We start from the raw sequence: 15336 nt of genomic DNA, 5'->3' as shown, positions 1-15336 counted from the left end.
CATTCCTCCCTCACCTCCTTCCACTTACCCTTCCCTAGCCCCCCTTCTTATTGATGTACAAAATAAAGATAACGTTTCTTCCAACATTGACTCTGTCTTTATTGAACAAAACTGGGGGAGACTGGGAAAAGGAGGTGGGAGAGGGGAAGAGAAAGGCTGGGAAAGGGGAGGGCAACTAACATGATCAGGGGTTGGGAACAGGTCCCAGATGAAGAGAGGCTACAGAGACTGGGACTGTTCAGCTTAGAAAAGAGGAGATGGAGCGGGGACAGGATAGAGGTCTCTAAAAGCAGGGGTTGGGTGGAGAGGGTGCACTCAGAAAAGTTCTTCATGAGTTCCCATAAAGAAGGACTAGAGAACACCAAAGGAAAGAAATGGGTAGCAGGCTTCAAACTAGTAAGAGAAAGTTGTTGTTCACAAAGCAAATAGTTAACCTGTGGAACTCCTTGCTGCAGGAGGCTGTGAAGGCTAGAACTAGAACAGAGTTTAAAGGGAAGTGAGATCAAGTCATGGAGGTTGGGTCCATGGAGTGCTATTAGCCAGGGAGTAGGAGTGGTGTCCCTGCCCAAGGTTTGTGGAAGGCTGGAGAGGGATGGCACGAGACAAATGGCTTGGTCACTGTCTTCGGTCCATCCCCTCCAGGGTCCCTAGGGTTGGCCGCTGTCGGCAGACAGGCTACTGGGCTAGATGGACCTTTGGTCTGACCCAGGACAGCCATTGTAAGCTCAGGGCTCAGGGTCGGGGGTCTCAGTGGACCCCCTTGATTTTCATGCACACCTGCTCCTGGGTGGCCAGGCTGGCAGCTCTCCTACCCATGACGGCCACTTTCCTGTGCCTAGTGCGGAGATCGTGGACGAGGTCCACGATGTCTGCACTAGCCCAGGAAGGTGCCCGCCTCTTGCGGTCCAGGGCAAGCTCCCGGGAGCCGCCAGCCTGGTCCCGGGAAGAGGGGGTGGGCTGGGGGGCATCGGGTGGGTGGCTCTGTGCCGTGCCAGGTGCAGGGTCTGCTGGCTGGGTGCTGGCAGGTTTGCACCTAGCACGGGCACCGTAGCCAGCCCGTGCCCCTTTAAGGGGTCCAGGGCTGGGAGGGGGGCATAGAGTTTCCCTGGTGTTGGCCAGAGTGGCCACCAGGGAAAGCTGGGGAGGGCTAGCCTCCCACTAGTTCGAATTAAGGGGCTACACAGCCCTTAATTCGAACTAGTAAGTTCGAACTAGGCTTAATCCTCGTAAAATGAGGTTTTCCTAGTTCGAACTAAGCGCTCCGCTAGTTTGATTCAAATTCGAACTAGCGGAGCGCTAGTGTAGCGGCTATGAATGTTAGTTCGAACTAACGTCCGTTAGTTCGAACTAACATTGTAGTGTAGACATACCCTGAGGGAGTGTAGGGATCTACCAGGGCTCCTGGGATGCTGCTGTGTGGCATGGGGCTGGCAAAGCTCACCATGAGGCACAAGCCCTTCTCTGCTGCCTGCAGTTGTAAGCTCTGCAGGAGAAGGGGAGCAGTGGAGATGGCAGGCGTGGACAGAGCGGTCACAAGTGCAGCTGTGAAAGGCATCTAAAGGCCAATTATTTCGAATTAGCAGCACCAGATTGTCCACACTAACACTATTTCAAAATAACAATTTTTAAATAAGCGTTATACTCCTAGGAAAGCAAGAGTACAGATTTTGAAATAATCAGCCCGTTATTTCTAAATAATGGGTTTGGTATTGTGGACACTCTACAATACTCTATACTCTATTGTGGACTTACTATTTTGAAATAACCCCCTATGGTAGATCAGGGCCCAGAGTACTTTGCACTATTTGATGAGATTAAAAGTACTATGCCACTTTATTTACAAAAACCACCACAAAAGCCAATCTATCTCAAATATTTCAAATGTCTGCCTCTAGTCCTCAGAACTCCAGTGTCACCAATATCTGTTTAACAGAAAATCAACAAAGACAAAGCAAAAAAAAATCCCAAAATTAAAACACAATTTAAGAGGATTAAGCTGTTTCCACGAAGTCCATAGGTATAAAAAGTCACAGATCAGCATCTGGCATCCAATCCCATATATTTCTTACTTCCCTCATCATTCTCTGCACCACCACCACCCACATGCCCCCTGCATAATTCTGCTTCAACCCCTACATCTGCCTCCTCGTACCCTCACTGACTTTTCCTTCACCTCATTCTCTCCATTCACCTTGCAGCGGCTCTTTGCTTCCTCATAGCCCATGTTCTGTCTAGCCCCCTAAATTATACAGTGACAGCTTTTTTGTCTGTGAGCATAGTTTCAATCTCATTGAAAACAGTGAGAGATGAAAGACAATTTTGTTTAGGGAGCCTCATTTCTACAAGCTGATAGATTACAGAGAAACGGTGGCCATCTTCCTGGCTTCATGGTAGCCAGTCTGAATAGGTGAAAATTCACAAGTTAGCAATCTTTCCTCTTTCACAAGAAAAGGTTAAAAAAAAACCCAGCCCAAATTGGGAGAGCTGTGACAAAATAACAGGAGATGGCAATACTGCATCCTGTTAGTAACACATCACAACACGCTCCGGGACAGTTCGGAGCTGCATGGCAGTGGCAGTGGGACTCTGCAACTCTCAGCCCCTAGAGTTGAAGTTATGGAGGTCTTTGGAAGTCAGGCATTCCATGACTTCCACATCATCTGTGACAAAGTCACGGCGTTATCCATATCTTCATCCACTCTGTAGATCAGGGCTACTCAACACGCGGCCCATAAGCCACATGCAGCCCGCAGCCCATTTGTTTGTGGCCTGCCGTGCAGTTTGGGTTTATGCAGGACTCAACATGTGGCCCGTGGGTGGGAACCAAAAAAAAAAAAAAAACAGTAGTCAGTATAATGGTCTGCTGTTGATATGAATTTTAGTAGTTAAATTGATGGACTGTCATTGCTCATTAAAAGTGCTGTCATATGGGTGGAAATTGCGTAAATATTGCATTTTATTAATATCAGCAGAACTGACTTAAATGGGGCCTGTGTGTTGTAGAATCTTACCTTAATCTTTGCATTCATGCCTGTCAGTGTAAAAGAAGCTATTTGCATGTATATTTGCATGTATATGCAGCCACACAAGTTGCGGCCTTCGGCATGTGCCTTCAGTATCACTGTGGTCCCCCGGGGCTCCCAAAGTTGATTAGCCCTGCTGACACAGGCCTCAGTTCAGCAATGCACTTAACCATACATTTACATTTAGAACATAAGAACAGCCATTCTGGGTCAGACCAAAGATCCATCTAGCCCAGTATCCTGTCTGCCAACAGTGGTCAATGCCAGATGCCCCAGAGGAAGAGAACATGATAGTAATCCTCATGTGATCCCTCTCCTGTCATCCAATTCCAGACAACAGAGGCCACAGAAACCATTCCTACCCATCCTGGCTAATAGCCATTGATAGACGTAACCTCCATGAATCTATCTAGCTCTTTTCTGAACCCTGTTAAAGCCCTAGCCTTCACCACATCCTCTGGCAAGGAGTTCCACAGGTTGACTATGCGCTAAGTGAAGAAAAACTTCCTTTTGTTTGTTTTAAACCAGCTACTTATTAATTTCATTTGGTGTCCCCTAGTTCTTATATTGTGGGAATAAGTAAATAGCTTTTCCTTATGTAACCCTTCTGCCAGGCCGAGTAAATAGCAGCAGCAAGGGCCGGGTTCAGTACCTAGGGGTCTCCTCCCAACGAGGTAACACAACACCGGCTCGAGCCCCCATCCAGTGACCTGGGAAATCTTACACACACCTCTGGGTGCCTCAAAAGAGGCAATTCTTCCCCTCTCGCAAGCACAGAGCCTCAGTATAGTAGCAAACCTTTAATAACATGAGGTAACCGACATCTGCATTAAATTGGGGAAACACCACAACTCGGATTTACCAACCAAACAATGAGCAAAGGCCCTCCCCCCAGCCACAAATCTCCCCAACGTCCCAAAAGTCCAACACCCCAAGAGTCTCAGCCTTGGGTCAGTGCCGTCCCAGGGTTCAAAAGTCCACCGGGCAGGGTTTCACCATCCCAACCTGGAGGGGTGGGGATCGATGCACCTTACGTGGCCCGGCGGTGGCTCCGCCTCTCCGTGCCGCCACCGTCAACGCGAGTCACTCCGCCACACTCCACTTGTCGTCAGGTGAGCCGCCTCCACTGTCCGGCTCCGCAAATCTGCCAACCGTCTCGGTCCACGCTCCGGGCTGCCAGCTGGTTGCTCCTGCCGCTCCTACCAGCCGCAGGCCACCATCAGCCGCTCCGCTGTCTGCCCTCAGGTCGCCCCGCCAGCTGCATCTACTGTCCACCTGCGCTTGCTGGTTGCCCCTTGCAAACTGCTCTGCTAGCAGCACAGCACCAGGCTCCCCTCAGCAACAGTGATTTCAGCTCTTGCCAGGCTCCCCTCAGCACCAGTGATTTCAGCTCTAGTCCACAGCACAGCACCAGTGATTTCAGCTCTAATCCACAGCACAGCACACAGTGATTTCAGCTCATAACAGAGGAGCCTTAGCACTGGCCCACAGCAAAGTTAACTCCACAGCTCACAACTAGACTCCTAATAGAATCTAAATTAACTCTGACACTCCACGGTGGAAATAGGAGAGCGTGCAGGCAGTGTTGTTTAGGCCCTCAGACAGGGCCCCACCACCAGGTACCAAGACCTATCCCCAACCTCTCTCAATTTGACTGTGTTTGGAACCCATGCCCCTTGTCTAGCGAGTGCTACTTAGTTTATGGCGAATCCCTCTGTCATAAATAGTTCCACCATTCCATTGTCCTTGATTCGCATAATCAGGGTAACAACACTTTTATCCCCTCTGCCTCAATAACAGAGAGACTGGGGCTCCCACAGTGGCCAAAGTGACGATTTGGGCTGCTGTGGCACATACTAGACAGGGTGGGTGTGTCTATGCAAATTGGGCTCAGCCCCTGAAGTCTCTTTGCACCACTTGCCACAGTTTGCCACTAGATGTCAGGATAGAGTTTACCCTGACCCTGCTTACACTTATTCACGTTTTCCACACCAGTCATGATTTTATAGACCTTGTGTCAGGGCGCCTGCCGTGCACTGGCCCCTTAAGACCAGGGCTCAGGCCCTGAGCCGGGGCTGGAAACAGAGAGGCCAGCTGAAGCTGTTTGGGCTAGGGAGGGCCCAGCTGGCAACTATCTAGGGCAGCACAATTGGCTTGTAGAAGCCAGCTGAAACTATTAGGGCGAGTGAGAGCCCAGCTGGCAGGTATATAGAGAAGCACAGTTTGCTTAGGGGGAGCACCAGTGAAGAGCTGACTGTGGAGGAACCAGGAGCTCCTAGGAGGGAGACAAGCTGGGGATAGCTAGCAAGGGTTGGGGGATAGCCAGTCAAGACTCCCCCTGGCTAGGGACTGGAGACAAAACCCTGGTTTGGATGTGGATCACAGCGTGGCTTAGGTAAGCAGGGCCGTGGAGATAATCCCAATGCCAATGATGAGCAACCCATACAGACTGTAACTTGCCCTGAGAGGGGCTAGATGAGGACAGTCGGGGCACTGAGGCATGGTGGGGGGGCTTGCTCCCTGACAGACCTCTATCATATCTCGCCTTTGTCTTCTCTTTTCTAAGATGAAAAGCCCAAGTCCTTTTTAATCTCTCCTCATATGTGACCCATTCCAAACCCCTAATCACTTTTGTTGCCCTTTTCTGAACCTTTTCCAATGCCAATATATCTTTTATGAGATGAGGCAACCACATCTGTATGCAGTATTCAAGAAGTGGGTATACCATGGCTTTATATAGAGACATTCAGATATTTTTATACTCTATCCCTTTTTTAATGATTCCTAACATTCTGTTTGCTTTTTCGGTTGCTGCTGCTCACTGGATAGTTTCAGAAAACTATCCACAATGACTTCAAGATGTCTCTCTTGAGTAGTTGTAGCTAAATTAGTCCCTATCATATTGTATGTATAGTTGGGGTTATTTTTTCCAATGTGCATTACTTTACATTTGTCAACATTAAATTTAATTTGCCATTTTGTTGCCCAGTCACTTAGTTTGGTGAGATCTTTTTGAAGCTCTTCACAGTCTGCTTTGGTCTTAACTATCTTGAGTAGTTTGGTATCATCTGCAAACTTTGCCACCTCAGGGTATGTCTACACTAGCCCCTTATTTCGAACTAGGGTGGCTAATGTAGGCATCGAACTTGCAAATGAACCCTGGGATTTAAATATTCTGGGCTTCATTTGTATGTTCCTGGGCGGGAGCCATTTTTAAATCCCCTTAGTTGGAACTTACTGCCTGTGGCTACATGTGGCAGTCAGAAATTAATCCAGACTAAGTCCTTAGTTCGGATTAACTGTTATACCTAATTGCGGAGGAAGTGGGGGGGGGGGGGGAAGGAGGGGAGGAAGAAGAAAGAGACAGAGAGCAGACAATCCACAGAGGGGCAGCCAAGTCAGTCTGCAACAAGAAACTCAAACAACAAATAATCTAGTGGTAGAGGAAGTGGGTCTGGCCCACGAAAGCTCATCATCTAATAAACCATCTTGTTAGTCTTTAAAGTGCTACATTGTCCTGCATTTTGCTTCAAATAATCTAGTAGCATCTTAAGGACTAAATAGTTACAAGAAGCTGATAAAAACCATTAGCACCTCCATTGTTTGACTTAATTGTTAATAAATAAATGTCTCAAGTGTTCATTTTCATATATTATTTTGGTTTAGTATGACCCTGTGGATGAGATGTTAGATATGTTGGGGGCTGGGGCTTCTAAACTCAACGGCTTCGTCTAGACTGGCAAGATTTAACGCAAATACTCTAAACGCAAGAGATTTTGCATTAGAGTAAGAGAGCGTCTAAACTGGCATGTGCCTTTGTGCAAAAGATTTGCTTTGCGCTCATGCGCAAAAAAGCTCCGATGGCCATTTTAGCCATCAGGCTTTCTTGTGCAAGAAATTGATGTTACCTGTTTACACTGGCCACGTGTGCAAGAGGACTTATCCCTGAGAGGGAGTATCAGAGTATTTGCACAAGAAGCACTGATTTAATACAGTAGAACGTCAGTGTTCTTGTGCAAATACAGGCAGTCCCCGACTTATGTCGGATCCGCAGTTACGAACGGGTATTTTCTCGCCCTGGAGGACTGGAGCGGTGGGATGCCGCCTGCCTCCTCCGGGGCGAGAAAAGCTGCTCCCCGTCTCTGCTGGGGGAGCCAGCAGACCAGGGAGACGGGGAGCAAAGCGGCGGAGGACCCGGGGCCGGACCTGCGGCCGCTTCCAGATCAGCTGGAAGCGCCACGGGTCCGGCCGGGTCCTCCACGGCTTTGCTCAGCGTCTCCCTGGTCTGCTGGGGGGGATGCAGCTAGTGCCCCGCCCCCCCCCCCCCAGCAGACCAGGGAGACGTGGAGCAAAGCTAGGGGCCTGTCGTAGAGCAGGTGGGGTGCTGCCGGTTGGTCCCGCAGCACCACTCCTTGGCACTACTGGACCAACCCGGCAGCACCCCAGCTGCTCTGCACCAGGAGTCCTGATTCAGCCGCTGCTGGTCAGTTTCAGCAGTGGCTCAATCAGGACACCTGGGGCAGAGCAGCTGGGGTGTTGCTGGGTTGGTCCAGTAGCACCGAGGAGTGGCCGTGCTACTGGACCAACCCAGCAGCACCTGAGCTGCTCTGCCCCAGGTGTCCCCAAGTCAGCCGCTGCTGAAACTGACTAGCGGCTGACTACAGGAAGCCCGAGGCAGAGTTGCTCTGCCCCGGGCTTCCTGGAATCAGCTGCTGATCAGTTTCAGCAGCGGCTGAATCTGGATGCCAGTTCCGACTTACATACAGATTCAACTTAAGAACAAAACTACAGTCCCTATCTTGTACGTAACCCGGGGACTGCCTGTACTCGTGGCCAGTATAGACAGGCGGCAAGATTTTGCATAAAAGCATCTGCTTTTGTGCTAAATCTTGCAAATGTAGACGTAACCAAAGGGTATGTCTACACTGCCACCCTAGTTTGAACTAGGGTGGCTAATGTAGGCATTCAAATTTGCAAATGAAGCCTGGGATTTAAATATCCCGGACTTCATTTGCATGTTCCCGGGTACTGCCATTTTTAAATGCTCCATAGTTCGAACTGCCTGCCTGCAGCTACACGTGGCATGGATTAGGTAGTTCGAAATAAAACTCCTAATTCGAACTACCATTAAACCTCCTTGCACGGTGAAACTGACCTCCAATCAAACATGAAGCCATTGATCACTACTGTCGTTGAGCCCGACTAGCTAGCTAGCTAGCTTTCTATCCATCTTACAGTCCATTTATCCAATCCATACTTCCTTAACTTGCTGGCAAGAATATTGTGGAAGACCGTATCAAAAGCTTTGCTAAAGTCAAGGTATATAACATCCACTGACTTTCCCATATCCACAGAGCCAGTTACCTCATCATAGAAGCTAATCAGAATGGTCAGGCACGACTTGACCTATGTTAATCCATCTTGACTATTCCTGATCACTTTCCGCTCTTCCAATTGCTTCAAAATGGATTCCTTGAGGATCCCCTCCATGATTTTTCCAGGGACTGAGGTGAGGCTGACTGGTCTCTAGTTACCTGGATTGTCCTTCTTTCCTTTTTTAAATGTTTTGATAATTCTTTTTGAAGCATCTGGCACTGGCCTGATAGAAGACAGGATACTGAGCTAGACAGACCACTGGTCTTACCCAGCATGGCTTTTCTTATGTTTTATGCATTGAGTTATGTTTCCTAGGTTTTGTGCCATACATTTGAAACATTTTTAATAGAGCTGAACCTATGGTTTATTTATTGAATTCCAAGTCCCCTGCATCTTGCTGCAATGTGGGTATTGTAGTATAAAGATAGCCTCTTTGCAAAAATGTGTTTAATGTTTAACATGAAAAAGTTTTAAACACATTAAGCACCAACAGGTTGGCTTATAAGGAGTGTATTGAGCATGATTTCATCCACCCTTGAGATTGTGCCTCATGTGATATGTCTAATACCAGCTTGGAATACTTAAATCCACTGCTAGGTTCCTAACCTGAATTTTCTTCAAATTATATAATCAAGTGCTTTTTTCCATGGCAGATTGGAGTGAAATTCTGACTTTATTAAGCCAATGCCAAAACTTCCATTGTCTTCAAAGACAAAATTTTATCCTATCTATTCTGTATAAATTTAAAAACACAAGTTACATTAAGCTATACACTAGATACTCCAATAACAAGTGTAAAATAGAGAGAACCACTGTTTTTGCCTCTAGAATATTAGCAGTTATGTATTCAAGATAAAAAATAAACAAGAACTTAAGGGGGGCAACAAAGAAATATATATGAATTGTATTTCAATGAAGTTTTTAAGGTGCTGATGATGATTTTTCAATCCTTATTGTGAGTTCAGAATAAGGTATCTATCAAGATTCTGAAATTAACTGATATTGGCTGCTGCCTGCCCCAAGCAGGCTGCCAGTTCTACAGAACCATTTACCTCATTTCATGTACATATACGTGGAAGGGTAGAGAGAGAAATCACATTACTCTGAAGGTGACCGCTGCCCTGAGTTTGCAGTCTCAGCTCAGCTCTTTTGTCAGAACTGTTTTCAAGTTTTATAGAGCCACAAATCTTCATCTCAGCATTCAGATCACTGATTTGTCCTAATCACTGCTACATCTATTTCTGGAATTAAGATTCTATCTTATACAGTGACTATTATGCCACTAGACACACAAAAGCCAGAGACTATACAAACTGACCATTAATAAACACACACATCACACAAGCAGCAAAAAGATATTCCAGAATACATTTGGTGACATGTTAACAATTATGATACTGTGGATAGGGCATGGTCTGTACTGAATTATACTAGTAACAATAAAATTCAGAAAGTGTATGGATTAGAAAAGATGATTGTCAATTCAAAATTAGCACAGTTTTCTGGCTTTCTTGTTTCAACGAAAGGGTTATGTCTCGTAACAATAAATACGAAAGTTAGCATTAAACGATTATGGTTCTCATTGGCTTTGGCAGGCGCAGAATCAGATCTTTAGTTTTTAAAGTTTAACCCAATGTACCATTTGTTAATATAAATTTTCTCAAATTTCTTTACCTGGCTTCATGGCTTTCTGCAATGTCATTTTCATCTTGCAATTTTTTCTTAGGAGTCTCTTTGTTGCCAGCCATTCTGACAGACTCTCCACAACAAATATGCAAAATATTTGTCTGGAGCAGGCATAAATAAGCTCCTGAGACCATTTAAGAAATGTACAGTAACAGGATACTTGTTCAAATAAAGACGTAATGCAAGAGGAGGAGACTAATGCTCCATTTTACTTTGATTTTAACATGCTTGAAATGTCTCCAGTGCCTGCCAGCTTCTTATTGTTAAAACTTCTCTTTTTTTATTCAGTTTTCTGTAATTATACATGAGGAGAATTTCAAAGAGACTATAGTTCTTTAAAATGCAAATTTTCTCTTTTGCTAGGATCTCTAACCAATCAATTCGCAACTTACAACTGAAGCCATTCTCTCATTAAATCTAGTTTCAAAATAGAGCACCCAAGTAAACTCTTTTCTCTAAGAAAATGTAAATTAATTAAATTAAGAGATGACTCTGGCCTTCGAATCAATGACAAATATAAAACCCTTTCCTATAAGTGCCTGAGTGCCAACAGCTCCCTTTTATTTCAGTTCATAAAACCAGACCTTGAAAAGAATTCTACTCATCACATAACTAATAGCCTACCTGATTTTAAGAACTGTGGTTGGCCACTTGATGAATAAATTTATATTAACCATTTCCTAAACCTGAATTATCCCCTTTGATAGAAGTGTGTGATTCTTGAGCTATATCCACAGTACATTGACAATGCAGCACTGTATTCAACAAGTATCAGTCTATCCAGTCCAATTTGAACTGTTGGGGAAGATAAGGGGGAGAACCTTGGAGGGGAGTCCCAAGATATCTCATCTTAACCGTCCCCAGAAATTATATAGGCAAAAAAGTGCATATTTATTAGGCCCAAGAATAAGCATTTTTGCAAAGCATTATTCAATTCCATCAGTGTCAGGAAAATCTCCTTATTTCTTACTTCAGTTTGCTGACAGTTTTCAAAAGGGTTCCTGCAGGGCTCTAGAAAGCTTCCTTGAGTTTATTACCAGTTTTACATGAAACATATATAGCCCTGGCCTGAGATCTTATGTGTTAGCTTAAACTAAGAATATTTTGATTGTATAATGTAACAATGCATCAGACCATCAAAGGCCAAGTGGGCCCTTTTGTGTTTGTTGTGGGGGTTCGGCTTACTAAAAGCCCAGAGTCAAGAGATATTCATCATAGACTTTTATTCCCTCTAATCATAATGTTTTCTTCCTCTTACCACCAAAGATTTCTTACCTTTTTATGTCAAGTGAAGGAGTACAACCAGAAAATCACTGGCTTTTATGGGTGGCTGCTGTCTATGATTTGGGGTGGTTCAATTACGGAAGACCTCATGGAGACTGCATGAGTTATGGTGAGAGTGCTCTGAAACTTGTCCTCTGAATGAAGTCATCTCAGAAATCTGATCTTTAAAAAATATTTCACTTTTTTTGGGGTCAGAGGAATAACAGGAAAAACTTGACAGCCTTCCCCATATTAACCGGAAAACACTTGGGAAGCAAGCTAGGGCCTTAATGATTGGTAGGTGTGAAAGAAGCCACAGACCTTTTAAATACCTGTTCTTTTCCCAAGCTCAAGCAGTCGGAAGTTGGGGCACAGTAACAAAGGCAGAGAGGGTTTTTGTTTCAGAGACACTGGTAGAGAAAATTTGTTTTTCTGTGAGAGATGTTTGGATTGTAGAGCTGCCTTTTTGCAAATGTTTTGCAGTCTTGCCAGGCAGCCAGCTGAGGCAGGAGCAGATATTGGCTGGAACAGGCTGGCTAGCATAGAAAAAGGAACCAGACTAAGAGCCAGCTGAAACCTAAACAATGGTGAGCAGGAACAATGTATCAGAATTGCTAGGCAACAGGAGCAATCCCAGCCCACTAGACACATATGGGTAGCCAGAATGAACTGTTTCCCTTAGGAGTGTGATCAGCTTGCCTGAGAATTGGGTGAACCCTGCCTGAATGGTGAGGGGCCTATCACAAGAGCTGCAGGTAATTGCCACTAATTCAGTGGTTCTCAAACTTTTTGGCCCGTGGCTCACCCTCCTCAATGCAGACCTTTCTACAGACCACCAGCGATGACAAAATGGATGCAACAGGGGGTGTAGGTGCCAGGTATGGGCCAGGAGGTAGGAGCAGCATCAGTATGCAGAGCTGCTCTCCCTTCCCCCTCCCCCACAAGCCACATCTAGGCAGCAAGGCTTGGGACACCCCCCCCTCCCCCCCAAGCAGCGGGAAGCTGGTGCTGGCATTCCAACCGTGTGTGTGGAGAGGGTGGCAGTGCAGCGCTGGAGCACCAGTACAGGCTCCCCACGGTAGTGGGAGGTGGGGGCAAGCCCATGACCCACCTGCAAGACCACTGGACCACATCTTGAGAACCACTGCGCTAATGGCTAATGACACTCTCTGGCTTGGGGATGACTCATGAATCTTAAGCCGATATCTAGGCAAAGGCCATGGTGGGGAAAGGACAGCCCAGGGTCCCCAAGCAATGCAGAGTGAAAACAGAGGCAAATGGTAGGATGGGGCAGTCCTACTACAAAACAAAGGAGGCAAATGGACGGTCTGGTGCATCACCACGAACATGCTGTTTCTACAATCAGCTGCATACGATTCTAAGGGGGGACCCAACCAGCTTCCCAAACCTCACCAGGGAGTCCAGCCATGACACTCCTGGCAGCAGTACAGAGGACAATGCAGTACGGGGAGGAGGAGGAGAATGGCAAGGTAGTGATCAGCGAGAGCCAAGAACTTAATAACCTTGGAGCCAATCCCCTTCTCTCAGGATGTTTCCCAGTCAAGCACGGATTCCAAGGAGGGCACTTATAGTGAGTTCACAATTTTTCTCTTGCTACAAGTGGGTTAAGGCAATTGAGTGTGATGTTTGGTGTACTCTATGCCTACGCAGTGCAAGGGGCTCAGAGCAGCTTGTTAATGTCTGGATATGGAGCAGGAATCCTTCCTGCATGTCTCCATAAAGCTCTTTGATGGAAACGTTTTGATCCTTCTCTGAGGAGGCCTGCCTTACTCTGTCCTCCCATGGTAGGACACTTTCCCGTACCAAACCAGCAGTAACTGACCTAGCATCATTGCAGCACAAAGCCCAGGTTTCTGGCCACGTTTAGTCAGCATTATTGTCCTATCTCTCTGTGTGACTTGGAGAAGACTGATATTTCGCCTGGCAGCCTGGATGAAGGAGGAGGGGAAGCTATTAGCTGCTGCCTCTGCTGCTAGCATGGCTTCAGCCTCTGGCACCCCCTCCCTCTTTCTCTCCCTCTCCTCATATCCACAGGCTGTCTAGACAGCATGACCAGACCCCATTCCCCTCGCTTCCAACCACAGGCTCCTGCAAGATAGGAAAGTAGCAGCTTCCAGGTAGAGTGCATGTGCTGGACACAGAGGGTACATCTAGATTACATGCCTCTGCTGACAGAGGCATGTGTAATAGGCTACCTGACATAGTCAATGAAGTGGGGATTTAAATATCCCCGGCTTCATTAAAATAAAAATGGCCGCCACGCTGTGCCGGCTCAGCTGATCGTTGGCACAGCGTGCAAGTCAAGACACAGATCAGTCGACAAGGGAAGTCTTTGTCAACCGCTCTCTTATGCCTCATGAAATGAGGTTTACAGGTGCTCGACAAAGGCTTCCCTTGTCAACCGATCCACGTCTTGACTCGTGTGCTGTGCCAATGATCAGCTGAGCTGGCACAGCATGGTGGCCATTTTTATTTTAATGAAGCCGGGGCTATTTAAATCCCCGCTTCATAGGCTACCTGACACAGTCAATTTCACATGCCTCTGCCGACAGAGGTATGTAATCTAGATGTACCCTCAGGGAAGCCAGCATGACCGGACTCCTCCACAGGATCCTGTGGGATGGAAAGGAGCACTGTCCCAGGAAGCTGCAGGTGTTGGACACAGAGGGAAGCTGCCCTGCTCCGCTGGCATGACTGGACCCCGTCTCTGCTCCACCCACAGGATTATGCCCTGGCAGGCCCCTTACCATGCCTGCCTGCCTGCCTCCAAACTGCATGAGTCCAGACGCTCCCCTGAGAACTGTGGCACCTGCTCTAGCTATACTGGCCACTTTAAGGCAAAACTTTGGCCTTACACAAAATGCATCTCCATTGTCTTTACAGAGATCTTTGCTATATGGTAACAGATTAGGGTTAGCTTTAACATAATGTATCTCCTGTAACGTGTGCCCTTGTAACTTTTCATTACAATGGAAACAGCAGGCAGCTTGCTGCATACAGCTCTAGTAGTTGTCTATCTTGCACAGATCTGCAAGTAAAAACAGACAAGGGAAGATACGTTGAAGGAGCAAATGGGATGGAAGAATACACTCCTGAAGAAGAGGCAGGACATGAAAGTGTCCAGGGAACTGCAACCGAGGGAACAAAAGAAATCTTTGGCCCCCTGATGGCAGCAATGGAGCACTGACAGCGTGCATGGAAAAGAATGTCCCCCCGCCCCTGGGACTTCCTCCACCCAGTGCAAAATAACTTTCCCTCCTCCCCCAGAGGAGCAGGCTGCCCACATGTAGCTACATGAGCCACAGGAGCAAGCACAGTTCAGCCTGCAATGGCACAGCTGCCCACAAGGCAGCTAACACCATGCTGCTGCTGGCCTCTGAGGCTATGTCTACACTACAAGGTTTTTGCACAAAAGCCTGTGGAGCATCCACACCTCAAGCGCGTTTTTGCACAAGAAAAAATACAGTAAATCAACAGGACAGAGGGCTTTTGCTGGTACAGTTATCCATCTCCCCAGGAGCAATAACTCCTTTTTGCGCTACAGCTCTTGCCAAGAACAGGAACATGGACGTCTCCACCCAATGGCCACGTCCCCGACAGAGTGAGATCACCCTGCCCAGACCATAGAACAGGTTCAGGCCAAGGTGAAGGAGCAGGGGTGGCAGGTTTATATAATTTTTGGTGGTGCCCCATTAGCCACATCCCTGACCCCCATTAACCACGCCCCTGACCCCCGTTAACCAGGCCTCTGTAGGTAACACGCTCGGGGCAAGATGGACACATGACCAGAAATAACAGGTGTCATGTCACCCCTCTCGAAGGACTTTTCCCACCATCCTCCTACCAACAGGGATTAGTTGGCCCTCATGCAACTATCCTGCAATTGCATTAACCCAATGTGTGTGACATTAACTCGGGGGCAGAGAGGCTGGGGGAAGTGTTTCCTCTAAGGCTATGTCTACACTCG

The 15336-nt window shown here is 47.0% G+C and overlaps 1 protein-coding gene across 2 annotated transcripts in view; it reads right to left on the bottom strand.

Annotated features, from left to right (window-relative positions):
• ACSBG1 (acyl-CoA synthetase bubblegum family member 1) overlaps positions 1 to 10221 on the bottom strand; it is a 70775-nt gene extending 60554 nt beyond the window's left edge. Inside the window, exon 1 of one of the 2 annotated variants that reach the window (XM_075897617.1) lies at positions 10074 to 10221. In XM_075897617.1, coding sequence (XP_075753732.1) covers positions 10074 to 10219 — 146 coding nt within the window. In that variant the 5' untranslated portion in view covers positions 10220 to 10221. The remainder of the gene's footprint in view (positions 1 to 10073) is intronic. The other variant, XM_075897614.1, reaches the window with a different exon arrangement.
• Positions 10222 to 15336: the final 5115 nt, after the last annotated feature.

The sequence above is a fragment of the Pelodiscus sinensis genome, chromosome 14 (assembly GCF_049634645.1).
Source record: "Pelodiscus sinensis isolate JC-2024 chromosome 14, ASM4963464v1, whole genome shotgun sequence".
In the NCBI taxonomy this organism is placed as follows: Eukaryota; Metazoa; Chordata; order Testudines; family Trionychidae; genus Pelodiscus; species Pelodiscus sinensis.
This window is presented reverse-complemented; position numbering and strand designations above follow the sequence as displayed.